The sequence below is a fragment of the Colias croceus genome, chromosome 3 (genome assembly GCF_905220415.1).
Source record: "Colias croceus chromosome 3, ilColCroc2.1".
Lineage (NCBI taxonomy): Eukaryota > Metazoa > Arthropoda > Insecta > Lepidoptera > Pieridae > Colias > Colias croceus.
This window is the reverse complement of record NC_059539.1, coordinates 10,713,324-10,737,097: the sequence shown is the minus strand read 5'-3', so window position 1 is coordinate 10,737,097 and position 23,774 is coordinate 10,713,324. Positions and strand designations below refer to the sequence as shown.

At 33.1% G+C, this 23,774-nt stretch overlaps 1 protein-coding gene across 3 annotated transcripts in view; it reads left to right on the top strand.

Annotated features, from left to right (window-relative positions):
• Nucleotides 1–978: 978 nt before the first annotated feature.
• LOC123705950 (zinc finger protein chinmo-like) overlaps nt 979–23,774 on the top strand; it is a 61,049-nt gene continuing 38,253 nt past the window's right edge. Inside the window, exon 1 of one of the 3 annotated variants that reach the window (XM_045655070.1) lies at nt 979–1,153. Coding sequence is in view for 1 of the 3 variants with exons in the window: in XM_045655069.1 (XP_045511025.1) it covers nt 17,399–17,409 (11 nt within the window). In the remaining 2 variants the exon portion in view is untranslated. Of the gene's footprint in view, nt 1,154–8,126; nt 8,249–17,113; nt 17,410–23,774 lie in introns of those variants that run through there. The other 2 variants (XM_045655071.1, XM_045655069.1) reach the window with 2 other exon arrangements.

Here is a 23,774-nt window from a genome sequence, read left to right as displayed (position 1 = left end):
TTCACCGTGGTAGCGACATGCACAAGGGCGTCCCCCCTTGACGGGGACCACGAACCTCGGCTTGAGCTGTCGCTTGAGTGGAGGAGGCCAGAAGGGCCCTAATCGGACGGGCGCTCACCCGGGTGGGCGCGGGAACGCGGAACAAGGGACCTCGTCTTCGCCGGCGGGCTGCTCCCGTTGCTCCTAAACTATTATTACAAATACATACTTAGTACTTACCTTTGTCCGTGGTTTCGTCCGGGGGTAAAACCGCGCGACAGAGCTAGTTCTTGTTACACGTACCTATAGGTATTTTTTTTGAATAATTTGTAAACTTGTGATAAGTAGGTATAATAGATATTAATTTATTATTATATGGGATTAAATCCAAAATTTTCCTTAATTAATATTCAATTACAATTTACATGGCCGTGTAGGCCGCCAACGCATTTAAAAGACAAATAGACGAATTCGGTTATTTGCATAGCGAGTACTTTATGTTAATACTACTGCAAACACGCAGGTTTCACTTGCAGTTTCTGGTATAATACCTATACCTAAAGAAAAATGTTACTTACCATAATTATTATATTCGGTAATTGTAAGGATATGCCAATCAAAAATTAAAAAAATAATAAAATTCTTAACTAATATACAAATTTATTATATATATGTATAATGTACGGGTATGTATCAACCGACTTCCAAAAAGGAGGAATTTCTTAATTTAACTGTATTCTTTTATTTTTGCGTAAGTACCTACCTCAATACTTTCGACGCCACGAAAAAATTTTGTCCAGTTCCAATTTTTTTTCAATGCGGTATAATTTTAAAAATAAATATTACAGAAACTTATTTGTATATTTTACGATAAGTGGCGTAATTCAGAACCTTATCTATGCTTATTGATGTCTTCCTCAAAAATAAAAATAATAGGAGGTAGTTAGAAATACATTTTTTTGAAATACCGTCACTGAGATGTATCAATTCAGTTTACTCGCGACTACACTCACTGTTTAGTGCTCGTTGAGTTAAAATATGATATAATGAATAAATCGCGTTTTAAACCCGTCAAAAGTTCAGTACGTTCATTCGAAAATACTTACGTGAAGTTTTGTAATTATTTAGTAATCTGAGGTTAAAGTATTAACTTCGATCAGTGAAAAATTTTAAGGTAAGTACCTATACCTACATAATAACTTTTTATTACGTTTTAAAACAATAAATCAATATTGCATTTTGTGTAGTAACGAAATATATTATAGAAAATGCAATATTGATCACTAAACTTCAATTATTTTTCACAGAATAATTAATCCATACTAATATTATAAATGCGAAAGTAACTCTGTCTGTCTGTCTGTTACTCAATCACGCCTTAACTACTGAATTAATCTGCATGAAATTTGGTATAGAGATATTTTGATACCCGAGAAAGGACATGGCTACTTTTTACCCCGGGAAATAGGATAGGTTTTATCCCGGAAATCCCACGGGAGCAGGATATATGCTATGCGGGTTTTTCTTTGACTGCGCGGACGATGCCGCGGGTGGAAACCTAGTTAAATTAATAATTTGATTAAAAAAATTACACTATTGTATGAATAATCTATAAATTTCAAAATAAAGGGGAATAATTTTGTTGCATACAAATTTTATATACCTATATTTTATGCTTAACCAATTTGAATTTACTGATTTCTTACAAACTTCATAAAATATTACGAAAAGTTAATATAATGGTAGAATCAACACAAAGGCAAATTGCAAATGAAATGTGTTTTCTTGACCTATTCTCTGAATGTTCCGAAAATGCATTCTTCGTCAGTAGCTTTTGATTTACTGCGCAGTAATAAAATTGTTCGTGAAGCAAGAAAAACTTCCCAGTTTTTTTCCCAAATTTCCATGAATTCTGTTTTCTGTTTTCTTGAATGTTGGTCGAAATGTTAGACACTGGTTGCAGTAATAATACCTAAATCATCTGCTAATGTTATAAATCCGAAAGTTTATGAGGATGGATGTGTGTATGTTTGTTAATCTTTCACGCAAATAGGTACTTATAGGTACTACTGGACCGATTACAATGACAATTAGCACATATAAGTAAGTTGGATTAACACATATGATAGGTTTTATCCCGGAAATTCCATGGAAACGGGAACTATGCAGGATTTTCTTTGAAAACATATAGTATATGGTATATTAATAAACCAAAAACTTATCTGAAAAGATTTAACAGTAGCTGAAAATAAAGCCACCGTGGTATAAAATAGTAAACACATGAATACAGAACTGAGCAGTCCTGGGATCGATGTTTGGTTGAAATTTAAAATCATGTTCTCGCAAACCAAAAAGTTATGGTCTATAAGAATGCAGATGATCATCCTCAGGTTGACACGGAACTTCACTTTAAAAAAAATGTATCGAATAAAAAATGTATCTTAGATTAAAAACAAGAGCCAAGCGATGTCTTATTGGAAGATCTAGCTCCAAGGCCAAATCGTCTCGAAAGTGAAAAGTCTCAATATAATACGATGGATATGGGTTGGCTCTTTTAGAATCCCCCTGCGTCCCAAGAAGGTACAATATGTTTCCAATATATAAAAAGTATACCTTCATATACTATTAAAGGACTATAAGGACTTAAACCTATAAGTACTTACGTATCTTGAACTCAACTTCGTTGCCATATCGTTTAAAAATTATTTTTTTTTATGTAATAAAATTGTATTTTTTTTTCTGATTATGCGGAGCTGTGAAATTATGTTTGCATGCCAGTATAACTAACAGTGAAAATAGAGATAGATGGAAAAGCCTAGGGGAGGCCTATGCCAAAAGGCAAACTGATAATTAAGTTACCGATGTATATGACCGATGTAAAATGAATCTAATTTATATTCATATTATTTAATTAAATATTGTTATTAATGATTAAAAGTGCATGTAATCTTATCATAATTGAAATTAAAAATGAAATTGTTAAATGTTCATGAAACTGATTGTATTAAAATAAATATGAAAGGCATTGTAATATATTGAAAATTATTTATTACAAGAGAGATAGAACTATAATGTATTGTAATGTAATGATGTTATCAGTAAATAAAGGCTATTTTTATTTATTTATTTATTTTATTTTTATAACTGGCGAATGTGCTGTATTTTCCATAAAGTAACAACTTGTGAACCATATTTGAGCAAATAAAGATTTATTTATTTATTTATTTAATGAACATAGTAAATCCTACATCCAAAAAAGTTTGTATTGATTGTGATAGATAGGATGATCGTTTATTCGTTTGTTTCTATTTCACGAAAAAACAGTATTATAGGTTATAGTATATAGGTACATTATCATACCACTGTCCACGAGCTATAGAGATACTATTACGTATTCTTATACTAGCTTTCCACCCGCGGCATCGCCCGCGCAGTCAAAGAAAAACCCGCATAATTCCCGTTCCCGTGGGATTTCCGGGATAAAACCTATCCTATGTCCTTTCTCGGGTATCAAAATATCTCTATACCAAATTTCATGCAAATCGGTTCAGTAGTTAAGGCGTGATTGAGTAACAGACAGACAGACAGACAGAGTTACTTTCGCATTTATAATATTATTATGGATTGCAATAGGTACTCCACTATTCCCCCCGTCCCCCGAAATCTTGCTCAAATCAAGATCATGACAAAGCACATTTAATTTTAGTATCTACGAATAGGCTTCATGCACACAAATGCATGAATTATTAGCGTAAATAAATCTTTGTGTATGTGTTAATTACAATATTTGAGCAGTTTTAAACATTGGGTAGTGGTGAATAATTTGAAGTCGTGACAATCTCCCAGATCTGTAAAGATTGCAGATTGCAATTTGCGATTAATTAAGAATAAACAGAATAGAACAACGCACTGAAATTAAAATTATACCTATTACATACGCTATTTGAACAAGTGCGAAAATTTTAATAATATTATTCGTCAAATTTCGTCACCTCAATAATTTTTTACTAAATTTTTCCTGAAAATCCATGTTTTATTCTCTAGCTTCGCGCAGCCAGCATTTACCGCAAGTTGGGCGGGTTGCTTGTTTTGGGTGTACACTGTACACATAGTAGAGTTTTAGGAATTTATCTATTTGAAAAAAAATGGGTCTGGAATTTTATAAGTATTTTTACGTACTCAGCGTATGCAAAACTATAACCTCCTTTGAGCTTAGTATACCAACAGTGGGACACCCTGTATGTCGACGCTCTTGTTTCCATAAAAGCCTAATTTAGTGTAAACTTAACAATTTCTATAAATTAATAAACAATAGATTTTGTTATTTTCAATGTATTTTATTTATATAAAACACAAGAATTTGAACTGGTGACTAGAACATGAGATTAATCACACAAATATAATTATCTAAAACTTAGCTCTAATATTAATGCGTTATTATTTATCACAGACATTATCATTATTAAATTAGTTATCTTTAGATAAATGTTATTGTTTATAAAAATTGCTCGAATGTCTTCCTATTTCCTATACAGACGTATCAAGATAAAAATGTAATTGCTTTTTTATAATTTGCAATTAATAATTTATAACAGCATACAGGTAATACTATGTTTACACTCGCTAATTATGCTCCTCGGCCTTACTCGCATTAATCCGATCCTAGTAGATGATATCCTCGATAAATGGGCTATCTAAAAATGAAATAATTTTTCAAATCAGACCCATGTTTCCTGAGATTGCATGTTCAAACAAAGAAACAAACTCTTCTGCTTTCTAATATTTGTTTATAGAAAAACAAAATAACAAGACTATCACTACGATACAACGACTACCTATTAAAACATATTATAAACCCGTTTAAATCCTTTCGTACGTCATACAAAAAACATCTCAACTATGAATGCAAATAAATAAAGTTAAAAGAAACGCATCGTTTGACCCATTTATCGAGTTTCTATTTCAGAAAGGAGCACAACAGCTGCAGTAGTTTTCAGACAATATTATGACCTGGTTTCTAAACGGGCCTCTTTTGTGATCGATAGGCAGTTTAATAAAACATTAATGCTTTTTGAGATACCGACAATGTACTGTGATCTCCACTTAACTACCTACATAGTATAAAACAAAGTCGCTTTCTCTGTCCCTACGTTCCTTTGTATGCTTAAATAAAGAAATTGGCGCATATCTATACTTTAATATTATACTGAAGAGTTTATTTTTTTGATTGATTGAAAGCGCTGATCTCAGGATCTACTGGTCCGATTTGAAATTTTTTTTCCCTGGTAGATATCGAGGAAGTCTTGGCAATATTATATCACCACGCTAAGACTAACAGAAACAGAGCACTACGGGTATAATCGCGGGACACAGCTAGTTAAATATTATCAGTTAATGTTATCAACATATCACTGCTTATCGTCAAAATAAGACTTCAACTAATAAAGAGAAAATATCAAACATAAATGATACTTTTGCATTCATCAATCACTGGAGGAAGTTAAATCTAAGTTTATTAAAAAAATATTAAAGCTGAAGAGTTTGTTTGTTTGAACTCGCTAATCTCGGGAACTACTGGTCCGATTTGAAAAATTCTTTCGGTGTTAGATAGATAGCTTATTTATCGAGGAAGGCTTTATACTCCAGTCAGTCAAGACAATCAATTCAAAATAATTCCAAAAGTTTTCAAACTTAGGTCAAGTGAATGGTACATTGGGACGACAATAAATCTCATTTTGCAACCTGTCCCCAGTCCGGAACTGCAATAAAATTATTTTTTGCTGTATGGTCGTGAAAAAAAATTCAAAAGTTCTGCAAACTTGGGGAAGTTTTCGATATAATATTTCATATCACGTATTAAATTTGCAACCAATCTCAGTGTACGTGTACGGAACATTATTAAACTGAATGAGGTTGCAAATTTGTAAATGCATCAGAATATGTGTTTTCGAAGTTAGCAACCAAGTACCAAAACTTTTTTAATTATTACGAGACCACCTTAATCGAAAAAATTACCAAGAATTAAAAATAATTATAAATAAACATGTTCCGGTCAACGAAAAAGGTTGCAAATTTATACAACCGTTCGGTATATATTTCCGATATCTGTGTCGAGTTTGCAGAACTTTTGGAATTTTTTTCACGCCCATACATCAAAAAATAATTTAATTGCAATTTTAACAATGTTCCTTAGATTGATTGCAAATTTAATACGTGATATGAAATATTAGGTATATCGAAAACTTCACCAAGTTTGCAGAACTTTTGGATTTTTTTTCACGACCATACAGCAAAAAAATAATTTTGCAATTTTAACAATGTTCCGGACTGCGGACAAGGTGGCAAAATGAGATTTATTGTCGTCCCAATGAACCATTCACTTGACCGAAGTTTGAAAACTTTTGGAATTATTGTTAAATTTTCGATTTTGAATGTCGATTCTGACTGATGTATTATATAATTATATCATCACGCTAAGACCAACAGTAGTGGAACCACGGGGGTGAAACCGCGCGGAGTAGCTAGTATAAAATAATCTCTGGTAAATAAGCAATTTGCTTGATAAATCATCGCTATAGCAAACATCAATGTTCTTAAATTTTATTGTGATGTAACGCTTCTTTATTATGTTGTTTGTATGAACGAAAAACGGCACCTTACAAAATAGGACTTATTTTGCTTTTGATTCCAATTATTAAAATATGAAGTCAAAATGTAGTTAACTTTTATTATAAAGAGGGTAGATATTATTTATTTATTGTGTTGTTTATTTATTTAGCATGTAACAACCTGTTGCATTTAAAAATTATTTTACCATTGGTTTAGCCGCGCAAAGCCGTAGCAATCTGCAAGTAATAATACTAAAAGAAAATCAATAAGATGAATCATATTTTTAGATATTTATTTTAATGAATGAGTTGCGGTTAGCGAGTATTTAGTGAAGTCCTTAAATAGTACCTAGCATTTACTTCAGGGTGATTTTAATTTAAAAGGTTTTTGAATATTTTTTGTTAATGAAAAAAAAAACGTTTCAGCAAGTAAACGCGATTTCAGGATTAGGTGTTAAAAATATAAAAACATAGTACGGGCTAAGTAGAGGAGAGGCAAACGATTGTTTTATTTTGAAATAATATATATCACATAATAAACATTATTTTTCTGTAAGGGTGTGGTAACTTTCCAAATTCCCAGGTAAGAGGCCGACCTAAATCGGGAGCCTACCTTGAATTAAGGAATTCTATACATAGACGTATTTTGATTTAATCATTGCGTATTGAACAAATATCGATTACAAGCACTCCGCCATTTTGCAATGCAAATAATAATAATGTATTATGTGTACATTTCAATTACGCAGTTGCATAATAAGGATTGATTTTTACGCAAGTTTATGAATATTCCTATGAATCGACTACACGTGGAAATTTTCGCATAAAACATAAATTTAAAAAATGTGTCGTGGTTTTATCTTGCATATTCATTGTTCGAAGTGTTTTTTATGTTCAATATTGTCGTATTATGTAAATTTACGCAGCTTTTTGTATCGATTTATTAAATGTCATAGTCATTATTCGTTATACATTTCAATGCCATATCCATTACCTATATTACATATTTTAATGCTACAGATGTAATCCTTAAGAATCGAAAACTAAACTGTTCGCTGATGAAACGAGATAGGTACATCAATAAATTGTTGAACGATAAAAAATGGGAACAATGGCTTGTCTCTTATCAATTAGAGTGTCCCCTCGAACTATTCCGAACACGGGTGGCATCAGATAAGTAAAAATATCAGACGGTCCCTAGCTATTCCCGTGTAGATCTGGGCTTGACCTAGTAAGCTTTCAACAGCCTCGCATTAGTAGTTGACACATTATCGAGCCGAATTCTATACGAGTATCGGCTTAGCGACGCAGGTGTATAATTGATCGAGCCTGAATTCAGTGGGAGCGTTACGCAATGCATTTTTTAGGGTCTGCGGGGTGGCTTCAGGAGCGGGTAGGGGGTAGCGGGATATGACGTTCGATTTAAAGGGTGGGCCCGGGCTGCAGGGGTTTGCAGGGCTGTTAACGGGCGCCGCGCGCCTGCGCGCCGCGCTCGCTGCCGCCGCCGCCGCCCGATTTCCGTGCGAACGATGACAGTTCGCTGGGACTTACTTCCTCGATACCGCGCGTCCGCGGTTGATCAAGGGCCCCTTACGCCCCGCGTCTGGCGGCCGGCCAAACTACCGTTCGATCGAGACGCCGATGGCGATCTGAACATTCACGTAAGTATCGGACATTTTACAGCGGCCTTCTGTCTAAATTGAAAACTAAATGAGGCCGATCACGCTTGAGTGCTTTATGTCTATGTGCAGTGGTTCCGTGTATTTTTATGTTTGTGTAATTCGTGTATGCGTTGCTGTGTTTTTGTGGACGCGGTTTAATGGTTCTTCATTCTGATACTAAAGCTTTTTTGTACTTCTTTTTAGGTCAAATAAATTGTTTCACTAATTGTGATATTTATTTTTTATTAAATTTATACTGACCTGGTTCTTTGTTGTATTCGCCTTGAATAAAATATGACATTACAGTTTAAATCTCAACCTTATTTTGCATGCTACTTTTGATATTGGCTAAATCATTTATCTTTATTGAATCTGTTTGGCTTTCTTTGTTTTCAATTAAAAGATGCATTGCGTTACGTTTACCCTAATGTAATACTATAGTTTAATTTATTAAGATACTGTGCGTTTGATTAATATTTTACGCTAATTCTTTATATTTTAAAAAGTATTTTATCTATAAAAATAGGTACCTATGTATCGGTTTAAGGAAAATGTTACCTATATACTACGGTAATGAATGCATTGTTATTTGTTTTTTATCAATCGGCGAAAATTCGTCAAATACCTATTAATTATTATGATAATGAAATCACGACAAAAGTAAGGCAACAGTTGCGCGATAACAAAAAACTATTGACAAGTAAAAACGCTCGTCAGTAAATAGCCTATAAAGCCATGCTACAATACTGATGCGATTTTATAACTTTAAATTAATAGAATTATTAGGTTCTAATTGTATTTAAGATGATAATCCGACGAGATCTTAATTAGCAGACAATAGTAATAGCTTATTTATTTCATTTTATTTCTATAATCATTTCTACGACAAAAGAAAGTAATAGAGCATTTTAAAATTTAAATATTAAACTATTTGGATAAAACTATTGGAAATAATTATAACTAAATGACAATTACAATGGCAGGAATTAAATAAAAGTTGAATTAACTCAAGGATAGACCTACCTATATTGAATTCTTTAGTATTTCATACCACGGAAAGATGCGATTAAAAAAAGAAATATGTACTTTATTTGTATGTAAACAAAATACAGTCCAACGTGTCTTGTTATTTAGATTTCTATGGTCCAGACAGACCATGATGACGTTACAATTACTTTCATAATTACATGGAGAATCTACAGGTTGAATAAAAATTATGAAAACCGTTTTCTCTTGTTTCATGATAATGTTGTATGTACCCACATTTTTATCATACGTCCAAATGTTATATTAATAATTAGGAAATAAAAGCGAATAACGATTAAAAAGTAGGAATTCTCCCAACGGACTACAGACATCAATTGTCATAAATATAATTGCATTCATCTATACTTATCTATACTAATATTGTAAAGCTGAAGAGTTTGTTTGTTTGAATGCGCTAATCTCAGTAGGTAACTGCTGGTTTGAAAAATTCTTCCGGTGTAAGGATAGCCTATTTATCGAGGAAGGCTATTTAATATTTATTATCACGCCAAGACCTATAGGAGTGGAGCCACGCGGGTGAAACCGCGGGGCACAGCTAGTTAGGAAATAAAAAACGAATAAAGTTTAAAAAGTATATACGAATTTGCCCAACGTATTATTATTAGACATCAAGTGTCATAAATATAATTGCATTAATTATAATATAGGTACATAGCGTGAAAACAACGCGTGAAAATAAATAAATTCGGTAAAATACATAGGATTTTGGAAGGCTTAATGACGTACCTCGTGTATGATAAAAGGGTTTGCATTGAATGCTGTTTGACGATTCATTTAAATATGTAATCAGCTGTTATAGAGAGGTAATTTATTGTTGTATGAGTGTATGAATAGAAAACTGAACTCTGTAACAAAGTCATTGGGTACAGTTTTATTCGTGGAAAAGATAAATTTTCATGGTATAAGTTTTCATCCCCTATTTTACCCCTTTAGGGGATGAATTTTCTAAAATCCTTTCTTAGGGGACGCCTACGTTATGACATCTACCTGCATGCGAAATTTCAGCCCGATATGTCGAGTGGTTTGGGCTGTGCGTTGATAGATCACTATATCAGTCACCTTTGAGTTTTATATATAAATTTGAGTTTTATATATAACTATAGACTATAGATACTAGTAAATTGAATAATGAAGGTTCGTGTTTCCCCTGATGTTTCCCTTAAGATAGGTAAAGTGAAAAAGGGCTTTTCTTAGGTTTTTTGTCTTTGTTCTGTGTCAAATCGAGAATTTATTTATTAAAACCGAGAATTGTAATTACGACACTTGTGAATAAATTTATTATAATGATTGCGTATGAAAACTCATGTCATAACCATATCATTTTTTACTTATGATAATTCAGATTTTTTTTTGCGATGCAATCTAAAACGATTCAATAACGATATTTGAACATCGATACATTTAAAATTTTAAATACTTCGTTCGTTAAAATTTGTAGAACCATATAAGGTATGATGTGTATGATGATGCAATTTTATTCGTCATAAAGTACTTAAGCGTGTTTAGTTAAAAGTCGATATTTGGCATAAATTAAACGCCCAAAATTTAGTTTAGTATGCGAAGGCCGTAACACGGTACCAAATATAGGCTACAGTTGGCGCCACTTGCAGCGTTTAAATTCTATAACAGTTATGTATTTCCCGGTAGCTGAATACTAGATGATTCCCGCGACTTTTGCGACTGTTCTAATAAAAATCTAGCTGATTCCCGTGACTACTAAGTTTTGAAAGCATTATAAAGTAAATGTTTAATTAAATATTTACATATATGCGAATGGTCCCTTTATGTAGATATTAGAAGTTTAGAAGTGATGATTGTTTGGCCTGTTTCAGGCTATATCTACAATTTTACTTCTATTCGATTTATTTAGGAGAAATACCAATTCCAGTTAAGTAATTACCAGAACAATAATCACCCTGTGAATAAACATTTTACATGCGGGTAGTTTTGAAACTTACAGTCTGTTCAGTAATTTTATGATTAAAAGGGCTATTTTACACCAAAATATCAAAGCATTTCATTTTATATAAGACCAGGCATAATATAAATATATAATAAACAAAGATAGTCGTATATCTAGACACGCGGCAGCGTGTCAAGCCGAGTTCAAGCGAAGAGAACTGGCGAGCAGCAGCCGTGTGTATATTTACACGAACCATTTCGAGCCACTTTTCACCCTCTTATAACTCGAAAACTATTTGAGTTAAATAAACCAAATTTGGTACATATCAAGAGGACCTCAAGATAAACAAGAACCTTAAATTTCATAAATACAGATTAAACAGTTGCGTAGATATTAATATCCAAAAATCGCAATTTTTAAGACTGACTGACTTATTATAGACATATACAAAACCTAACCCACTTACAGATGACCTAGAAAGTTCAAATTTTGTAATCAGCTAGGTAATAGTGAGTGTACAAAGGAAAAAATCAGAAAATACTGAATTTATTTGTATTTAATTTTTTTTTCAATGACATTAATTTTGTTTGTATGGAAAAATGGAAAAGTTTAAAAAAATAGAAAATAGTATATTCACCTTACTAGTCTTAAAAAATAGCTCAAAACTAATCAGTGGCCGAAAAAAATTTTGAAATCCATCAATAAATGACTGAGATATAGATTATTGAAGTTTACATATTTTAGGACGAAACATCTGTAGATTCGAAGCGCCTCTGACATCACACTCACTCGCGCTAGTATCGCTAGGGCGGATTACTTCGATTGCATGATTTCTTTATTCAAAACTGTTATTAAACGTAAAATAAAAGAAAATTGTAATAAAATTATTGCTCATACAGTTAAAAATAATATATAATTTTACATATTCACATTTATTTATTCTTTATTTATGAGCGTTTAGTTTAGTTTTAATTTCAGTGTAAATAAATAAATAAATAAATAAAATCTTTATTTTGCTTTAAACATGGTATTCAATGGTGATACAATTATATAAATAAAGCACAAACATGTTCAGCCAATACAAGCATGCAAAAATAATTAGGTACCATAAATGGTGTAATGGAAGAAGGCTTCGTCGAAGGTCGAAATGATTTAATTTGCGTAATATTAATATGAGTGAAACATCTTTAGGCGCGTTTAGAGTAAAATTTTAAGATCGCGTCATGGCAATACCGTAACGTCATGGAGTAAGGCGACGATTATTCTACAACGATCTTTGCATCTTGGTAATAGTGTGTGTACAAATTCACGCTGGATGTTTGGAAAATCATGTAATCTTTTAAACAGAAAACGAGTTCCTTTAAAAAATTGCAGATAATGACGGGGCAATGTGCGCTGACATTCATAACATATAAGAAAATATAGAAAACCAGCGGTCCGCCCCGGCTACGCCCGTGGTACATATTTCGCAATAAAAAGTAGCCTATGTCCTTTCTCGGGTATCAAAATATCTCCATACCAAATTTCATGCAAATTGGTTCAGTAGTTTAGGCGTGATTGAGTAACAGACAGACAGACAGAGTTACTTTCGCATTTATAATATTAGTAAGGATAATACTAAACAAACCATACAGAGAAACCGCAAGAAAAAATAAAAAAATCGTATATAAAAAGTATTATATTCATAAAGTAAATCAAATTTGCAGAGTAATTTTCTATACAAAAAGTAATGATATCCCACCAAAAACATAAATGTAAAATTTGGAGCCGAGTTCAATCGTTGACTTAATTTGCCAAAAAAAGAAATGAGATCTAAATGTGTGCCAAGTTCTGCAGACAGTCCAGAAATTTATTTACAAAGATGTATTAAGTTCTTAGGTTGACTGAAAACTCAATTGTTTTATTTTCCCTTAGAGAACAATGTTTATTCCAAAATATAACTTTTTTAATTTGAAAAATATATTTATTTTCACAAAGCAAACAACTAATGACCTATTGAACCCCATAATTTGATGAGGCTAGTTTTACATACTGCTTATATTTTGTGAGGTTCTAAAAACTAGCCTCCTCAAATTATGGGGTTCAATAGGTCATTAGTTGTTTGCTTTGTGAAAATAATTATATTATTCAAATTAAAAAAGTTATATTTTGGAATAAACATTGTTCTCTAAGGGAAAATAAAACAATTGAGTTTTCAGTCAACCTAAGAACTTAATACATCTTTGTAAATAAATTTCTGGACTGTCTGCAGAACTTGGCACACATTTAGATCTCATTTCTTTTTTTGGCAAATTAAGTCAACGATTGAACTCGGCTCCAAATTTTACATTTATGTTTTTGGTGGGATGTTTACTTACTACCAATGCAAGTAAAATATAAAAGTGAGATATGAACGGAGTGCTATTTTTTGTACGGCCCAACGTTAAAAATTGATATGCCTATGCAGTAGACTGATAAAATAGATTAGATTACCCTACAAGAATTTAGTAAGCCCTGCGATGTACAGGCGGATTCTTTTTCAATTTTTTCGATCGATTTTTTTCAAGACTGGAATGTTAGAGGAAACGCTTGGAATATAATGGAAAAAAAGGAAAAGGCTTGGAAAATAAAGGAAACGTTTCTAACCTAATACTAATGCTAGTAGTTTGTTTCTGATTTTTAACAGTATGACTTTTAACTCTACATTGAAATTATGATTTAAAACGATAAATGACTGGTTTTTAGTTAAAAATTTCGGTACTGCGCAGTTTCAGACATCGCCCACATATCCGTAGATTAGCAAGCATCTATAGCTTGTGTTATTGTGGTGCATAAGCTACTTCTCTGCCAAGTATATTCAATAACTGTTAAGCAGTTTTCAAGTGAAAGAGTACCAAATATCTACACAAACTTTTGCGTTTATAATATACAGTATTAGTATAGGAATTATTTCTATGAACATGTTTCCGTACTTATGAACAATTAAAATGCAAAACTCATATATTTTTGCTATTGTAAGTATGAATCGTTGTTTTTGTAAATCATCGTGACTATTACATCGCGTCATTTTATATTTATTTATTCAATTAACATTAAGTTAGCAATACAGTAGTAATAATTGAAAATGCTAGAAAAATGAGTATTCCAGTTTGAAAATGTGCATAAGGAAAAATATAATTTAAAATAAAAAAAAAACTCGCGCGACGTCATTAAATATGAACATAACGATTTTGTAGTAGCAACTTTCATCATTTTTTTCAACTTATTGCTATTATTTTTCTTAGGCTAACAGGCAGATTCAATATATAAAACACTTGCAAATCCTTATCGACATAAAAATTCGTTCACCGTAAACAAAAAGTAACTTACCTGCTATTAAATAGTGCAACAAATGTAGTGAAAATAGTGCACCCATTCGGGCCTCAAAGAAAATCGAAAGAGGATAGGTATTATTATTTATCAAAACCTCATGAAAAAATCTTTGCCCAACCTACTCTATCAAAGGAAACCGGTATACAAGTATACAACTAGTTATGGATATTAAAGCACCGATATAATTTGTTAGAACTATAAAGTGTAACATCGTTCTGAAAATAAAGGAACTATTTATGTATTGAGTTTATAATAACGACATAATTGAGCAGAGGTTAATCAATAGAAACAAAGTTTTTTAAGAAACTCATTAATACGATAATGGGTACTATTTGAGGAGAAAATTTTACATAGGACTTTCATATGCATAATTTTAATATTATGTGAATATATTTTTAGGGCAATACGTACTAATGATATATTAGGTATTTACTGAACACTAGATTCAATATGGCGCGGACTAGAATACTATAAAAGATTTTTTTTTTCAAATTCCATCTAATATCTAAATCACATCTATATTCTGATTACGATATTGAATATGTATATTAGGTACCTATCGTTGAATGACCTGCTTATATTTTCACAGCCTGCTTATATTTATGTAAGACACTTTGGCTTCAAAATTAATGTTTTACTGAATACAATTCAAATTATATACCCAAATAATCTATATATATATAAAACTCAAAGGTGACTGATATAGTGATCTATCAACGCACAGCCCAAACCACTGGACGTATCGGGCTGAAATTTGGCATGCAGGTAGATGTCATAACGTAGGCGTCCCCTAAGAAAGGATTTCCCGAAATTCTTGCGGGAACGGGGAAAAACGGGGATGCACGTACAAAGTCGTGGGCGGAAGCTAGTATAAATTACTTTTCTGAGCTTATAACTAGTAATAACTAAAATAGGTAGTAAAAAAAATATTGGAAAATAAATTGGAACACCCTGTGTTCTAATTCTGAGGCTGTTATCATAGCTCACGTGGCCTTGCCAAAATAATGATAAGGATATTGAAACATTACCTATTGTTCATGTTTTATGCACATGCTATGAATCATGATATATTTCAAATATAAATTATTAATAAATAATTATTAAGTAAATAAATATTTCCCAGGGGCTCAAGATTGAGATCTTAAACGTTTTACTAGTCTTAACTATGCCCAAAATTTTTGCAAGAAAAATTAAATTCAAATTATCTACTTCTTTATCCATATCAATTATCAAATAAAATATTATATCGCATTATTGTTTCGAACTAAATATTTCTAATTTTTTATCGATAAACTAGTGTGACTGTTTTAGAATATTGTTGAACTATTTTAAAGAAATTTGCTATGAATTAGTCTTCTATCTTCCGTCCATACTAATATTATAAATGCGAAAGTAACTCTGTCTGTCTGTCTGTTACTCAATCACGCCTTAACTACTGAACCAATTTGCATGAAATTTGGTATAGAGATATTTTGATACCCGAGAAAGGACATAGGCTACTTTTTAACCCGGGATATAGGATAGGTTTTATCCCGGAAATCCCACGGGAACGGGAACTATGCGGGTTTTTCTTTGACCGCATGGGCGAAGCCGCGGGTGGAAAGCTAGTTCTTTATAAAAACTAACATTCTTTACGTCATAGGCACCATACAAAAACATACCTACATAGATAATAAAATTTAACAGATAGGTAATACAAAAAAAAAAGAATCAACCAATTAGGTACGTAAAATGTCTTATGCGTGCACTCGTTTTCCGGAGGTATCGCCATAGAAAATTATATAGGTGTGACTACCACAGAATAAATATACTTTAGAATATTACATACTCTGTGGTACGTTGTGAAACGCTCAGTATAGTCAAGGTCACGTCGATTTTATGGTCATACAATTGTGAGCTGCATCATTGTTATTTGAGGCGAACGACATAGCATTACATCATTGTACAATGTACAGTGTAATACATGCTTAAGATTTGGATTTGTAATACCTATGGATAGGTACCTACATTGAGCATTTTTGGTACATTTAAGTTTGTGTTACAATAACTTTAAATACCTACCTACCTAGGTACTGTAATTATAAACCATCGATGAATACCTACATGATCTATTCATGTATTCACAGCTAAAATATTCAAACAAACAAAGAAATTTATTTCATACAATAATTACCTAGGTAGGTAGGTACTTCATGAAAGAAATTAATAATTATTTTCGTAATATCTAGGTATTAGGTATATAAATCCAAACAATAAAATTTTGGCGTCTATTTATTAATTGAAAAAACTAATCAAGGCCAATTTTTCCGTGTGCATTAGAAGCTACGAAAAATGTTTAGAGTAGGTATTTATCTAGTTTTCCACAAAGCCTAGGTCACGAGTTAGATCTGACGAATGCGGTAGCGTGTGCAGAGCTGCACCACGGCCCGCGAGAGGCGCCGATCTAGCCGTTTTTTACATTTTGCGTGCGTCTTTTTTTGGCAGCGCGTTAACCTTGGATTTTTTCATAGCGAAGCGCTGCACGTACACGCTTAGATTCGGATAGTCGTACTCGTAGAGCGTCCCCCACCCGCCGCGTCCGAATTTTCTGCATTCGAACAGAGTGAGGAGTTTTCGGCGGTCGCATTAGCGAGCCACGCTTTCGGCAGTTACGCGGTCGCTCTATCGCGCTCGGCGACACAAGCGCGTTGCAATATGCGGAAGTGAGCACGGACATCGCCCGGGGCTAGTGCTAGTGATTCAAGTGATACGAAGTGAACGCACATTCAGTGACGAACTATGGTATTTGTGCACGGCTCGGCAGAGCATTGACGGTCTTAACGCATTCGAGGACTGCAATTTTGGACTTTATGGACGCAAGGAAAGTATTGTTTTGAAAATATTAACGTAACCCGGCCTCCGGAAAATGTAGCAGCCTCATCTGAGAGTCAATCTAGGCTCGAAATACGATGTCATTGATAAATGCGTGTTGACACCCCGTAGCATGCGATAAATTTTAACGCGCGAAGTAGTAGCGCAGATTGCGCCTTAAAATCTTCCATCGAGAGGATATTTTTGCATAGATATCGATCGTTTCCCAGTTTTTGCATACACGTGCTGTCGTTTCGGGGCTATTGAACTTGATAATGAGACAACCGTATCTTTTTTTATACACCTATATTGCATCACAATTTTTTGCTCGATATCGCCTAGCTGGTTCCGTATCGGCGATTTTGATGTTTAATTGAAAATAATCCCACACAACCGTCGATTTGTCGTGCGCCTAATGAATTCATGGAGAATCCAGTTTACGAGCATACGTTCAGAGATAATTATGGGCGTGAATAGAGCGGCCAAGAGTAGGTAGGCCCGGAACCGCTTTGAGGCGAAACTGGTCTCGTCGCATTACCATTTGCATAGAGACTGTCAACGCGGCCCCGCACTCGCCTATTAGCGCCTACCGCCTCAGAGCCGGCCTGCCTTGGACGTCGACCGTTTTTTGACAGTTTGCACATTTGAACGACATCGTTAAACTTTGTATTTGTTTACTGTATCTATGTTTAAGTCATGCAACAAAGAGACTCCAATGCTTTATCCATTTCTTTTTACGTTTGATACAAACTTTATAGGCACTTATATATAGCATGTAGGTAGGTACCTACTGATAACTATTATTCTGTTTCCTGCATTAGGTATAAAAGGTCATTGTACTGGTATATTTTTCAGAGCTTTATTAAAACCTAGATTACTATAAAACAGTATGCGTAATAACACACTGGCTATTACTACCTACATCTTAAAACACTAACAAACAACCAATAGATTAAAGAATGTTGAATTTACACAAACATTAAAAATTCAAAAACATAAGTCCTTTTAAGTTTTAACACTTTCTTCAAAAGCACGCGACGCCTTGCGAACTACTGAAGAGAACGTAAATATGTACTTACAATTTTACGTTCCGTAAGTATCAATTATTACTACCGAATATAAAACGATTAGATTCAGCGAGTAAAGCCACGTGGTATCTGCAATTGGATAACCTTTATTTCATAGACTTGAAATGATAACAATTGATTAGACGACAAATAGCTAAACATAATATTATGCGGAAATATTCAGTACTTGATAAAATATTCATAAGTAGGTAAGTACTTACTTGCTATCGAAATCTTGCATACCTATTAGAAATATTATACAGTATATAGTAATATATACATGCAGTAATATGATTTAGGTAATTATAGCATTTGCATCGATAGTTTTAACTTTTAATAATTGATCGAATGTTTTAGCTTGAAGTATGAAATATGGATCTAATTTATAGTTTACTCAGTATTTTAATAATAATAACATAAACTCAAACACGTTTTCAAGGCACGTGAGTTTTGTTAAAATTTTAATAGAAACTGCTACGACAAAACGGAAAGAATATTGTAATACTGTGACAAAACTATGGATAGGGTTGTAAGCAATGACTTATTTTACATTTAGGTAGTCGTATGACTATCCTCACGTTTTTATATTTCATGAAATAATACATAATTTAATGATATTAAAACCTACAAAGATATTGAACACTCACTACAATAATTTATAGAAACTCCATACACCTGAAGTGTAAAGTACAAATATAATATGTATAAATTATAATATATATGTCGTGGTCATATCGTAGATTTGATCATTTCATGATATGAGTGGCCATTTCACGAAATGGTCGCATATCGTGAAATGGCCAATTTAGTTTGGCCACATCATGATGTGGTTTGGGCAGATCAATGATAAGAAATCGTTTCACGATATGGCCAACTAACGCACGGTTTTTTCATGAAATGATCAAAATTATTTGATCATATCGTAAAATAGTTACATTAATCGTTGGTAGAGGCGCTGCAAGCTCTGTGTTTATGTGATAAGATGGCGGCCGCTGGCGAAAATTAAATTATTCGCAGTTAAAAACTTCATAATTCGTTTAATAACAATATTATGAAGAAAGTCATAGCAAAGAATTTACGACGAAGAGGTACGAGTACTATGGAAAATGTGGATATCTTATATGTATTTAAGAAAAAATGCGACTTAAATAAAATAATTTAAGAAACTACTAACTACTATATTATTATAATTGTTTGTTTTTTAAAAAGCGATCCGCTTCTGGCACTCGCCGGCCGCTACCGCGGCACGCTCGCTTTGCTCGCTCGGCTCGTGCGTTGTTTATCAAAGTCTAACCTAACCTAACCTAAGTAACTGTTTTCTATTGCAAAAACGATTCGCTTCTGGCATTCGCCGGCCGCTGCCGCGGCACTAACTTAAATGACATTAAACAAGTTTTTAGAACATAATTATTCTGAAATTTTTTAATATTTTACGGACTCTTTATATTTTATACGATCTGGCCAAATGTGGATGACCAAATCGTGAAACGTTGACGATTTAACGATCTGATCAAACTATGTTGGCCATTTCACGATATGCGACCATTTCGTGAAATGGCCACTCATATCATGAAATGATCAAATCTACGATATGACCACGACATATACATGCCATTATTAAAGAACAAACGTATTATTTTAAATTCATTCACAAATGATAAAAATGTTAGTAACTGAGACAATAAAATTAAAACGGTTGGCAGCCCTATTTCCTACCAATTTTCTATTCTCAAGACACACGTATTTAATTGATAAACATCTGTTAAAAATGTATTTCACAAGGCAACGGGGATTACTTATAAGTTATAATCTGATGCGCTAACCCGTTTGCCCGTGCTTTTTCTACACTAATATTATAAAGAGGAAAACTTTGTTTGTTTGTTTGATTGTAATGCATAGGCTCATAAACCACTGGACCGATTTTGATGAAATTTGGCACAGACAATCTTTAGACCCTGAGAAAGAACATAGGCTACTTTTTATTGTAAAATATGTACCACTGGCGAAGCCGGGGCGGAACTAGTATTTGATAAATCTAAGAAACAATTTACTGGCAAACTTTCATAAAAACTCGAACTTATAGATCGAAAATTCATACTAAGTGGAAAACTGTTATTAAATCACTGTCTAAATTTCTTTATAATCTTTTTTAATTTGTTTTCATAGAAACGAGAATTTCTAATCAAAAAGCAAAGTGAATGAGTTTTATAAAATAGTTCGCAATTTATATAATATATTTATATCACGTGGAAATTAATATGCATTGAATTGAATGATATATCAAAAACCAGTTCTCACTTGGAGATAAAGATGTAATTTAATTTAACGTATTCTAAATGTATTAGGCAATTTTCAGATTATGACGAAATTATAGCCTATAAGATAATAACACGTATTTACTGAAATTTACCTTTCTATTTAGTTTTTTAATATACATACTTTGATATCGAAAATATGTAAATATTCTAAGAAAATTAATAAATGAACTGTAATTATGTATATCTTTTATAATAATTAAATATTGTTTTAATTATATTATATTACATAGAACTGGACCTGGATTAATTATTAGCGCGTTTAAACAAACAAACAAACTCTTCAGCTTTATAATATTAGTAACTCCGTTTATAACATCGAAATTCCTTTATCTACTTCTTTAGTTTTTCACAAAAACCAACAAATGGGCTACAACAGCTGATTAAATACGCGATGGAACTTATAAGTAGGTACAAACTCGATACCTATACATCATGTCATTTACTAGCTGCTCCGCGCGGTTTCACCCCCGTGGCTCCACTCCTGTTGGCCGTAGCGTGATGATCCGAGAAGTCTATAGCCTTCTTCGATAAATGAGCTATCTAACACTGAAATAATTTTTCAAATCGGACCAGTAGTTCCTGAGATTAGCGCGTTGAAACAAACAAACAAACTCTTCAGCTTTATAATATTAGTATAGATTACTATCATTTCGCATTACATTTGTGCGATCCTTGCGATCTAAACTAAAACTAAACATCAAGGATTCCTTTGACGACAATAATTAATCATTATTTATACATTAGGTACCTAATTACATTGCACGTTTCCTTTCGCTCGCTGCGTCTAGGCGAAATCCCAGGCAAGGGGGAGGGCCGGGAGGGCCAAGGACAGAGGACCTCCGAGGCGCGACGCTTACGTAACTCCCAAGGCCACGGTGTGTGTGCAGTGTACCTGTGTTTGTGTGCGTGCGGAATGTAGACTTTTTTTTTGACAAATGAACTAATTTAGAATTAGTTTATTCGTAATTATATATAGGAGTTTTTAAATTTTGTCATGTCTAATCTAATATTGTTGTTACTGTTTGACAAAATCTTGCTTTGCTGCTTATCGGCTAAAATTTTGTCGTGTCTAGTATTGTGATTTGTGACTAGGTATACAGAATCTTGCTAATAGCTGGCTTCAATCCATCGATTTTGAAGTCATAAAACTCCTGCCAAGTGAGGATTCTCTGTTTAAGATTATGTGTGATTTTCTCTGAATACAAATCTGTCTTTAGAAGTACATAAGGTATACTAATTAGTAATTACTAATTAGTAATTAGAAATTACTTATATTCAAGAGTAATGATACCTTCCTTACCTTTTTATGTTTCTAGTATTTTTTACTTACTGCAACCGTTTTTTCAAATAAAATAGCCTCTGTTGATTGAACTATTCCTCATAAATATGTATAAGAATATACACTGGGTATCCCTTAAAAGTACCATTAAAATATAGAGAAGGAACGTTTCCGCGTGGGGACAAAATAATGTGGCTAATCCTTGACCCAAATGTAACCAGTTTTGGGACGAACACTGTCCCACACAGGTTCAATTACGTATTGTAAAAACATGATTTTATTCGGCCTATTGTTATTTTTGGTATGCGATTTTGGCATCTACCTAATAGCAATAAGGATGAGAATGGTGTGAGGGTAATAAGCGAATTTTAAGGTGTAAATGATAATGAGATTTTTATGCGTGTGATGAGCACGATGGTTTACATGTAATTGCATGTATTATACATGTGATATTTTCACTGTATTTAATTTTTATGTAGTGAATACACAATATTATGCAGTCATAATAATACAGTATTGTAAATAAAGTGTGAACATGGATTGCATGCATTTATATGTAAAAGTACTTTTTGTATTTTTCCTGTGTATTTAATATTTATAGTACATATTTTAAATTAACGACTAAATCCCGTTTCAAAAATTATTTTCACGCGATTGAATAAAAGTTATAAATTACCATAAAGCCGCATTCAAACATGCTAATTTGAGCTCATCAGTTCGGCTTATTGTTAGTAGGTGCATGTACTTGCATGGCCACGCCTCTACCGTTATATAAGATGTCGCTTTCGAGTTGCAACCATGGTGAAAGGTATAGTGCACGCATAGAAAAATGTATATATAAATGTTCGTAGTCGCTAGTTTGCAGCTGCCTCGCCTCTTCCCAGGCCTCGGGCCACAGATTTCTTATAATATAGTTACTAAATATTACCTGGGCATCATCATCAGCCCAAATACGTTCCCACTGCTGGATCACGAGCCTCCTATGAGGGTGCACCGTACAGGCCATAATCCACCACGCTGGCCAAGTGTGGGTTAGCGGATGACACATGTCGAACTTTTGATTCTTCGACATGTCGGTTTCCTCTCGATGTTTTCCTTCACTACCTGGGCCCCGATTACTTAATTGTTGATTACTAACTATTAAATAGTAACTACGTACGCGCGCTCGGGCAGGTCAATTGCCGAGGCTCGGATTACCCGGGCAAAAAAAAAAGAAATACCTACAGCCTGTACGAAAAAGAAAAATTGGTCAGTTTCTTTATTACCTACCAAAGAAGCACAATTCTTTAAATAGGTACCAACAAGAGGGGTGTTATAAGTTGGCGATTAGTAGGGACGATAAACTTATACCAATTAACACTTATTAAAGATATTACTATGATATTACGAACTTTGTAATTTGAAACGTTAGTTTCGTTTGTCTATTTTCGGAGTTTGAATACTGATAAGTTATGCATATTGAAGTATTTTATTATGATTTACCGGAAAGCTTAACAGTTACTTTTTGATGTAGTTTAATATATTCAAATGCAAGGTGTGATTTTAAACCATTAAATTGACGTTCTCTATAATTTAGTTGCATGTACGGTACCTACTATGAAGTATCTTTTTGTTATAATTAAGTAGTATTAGCTAGTACAACAAGGCTAAAACAAAATAAAAGTAAAGTTAATCTTGGATAAAAACGGTTTGGAGTGCATCAAGCCCTTTT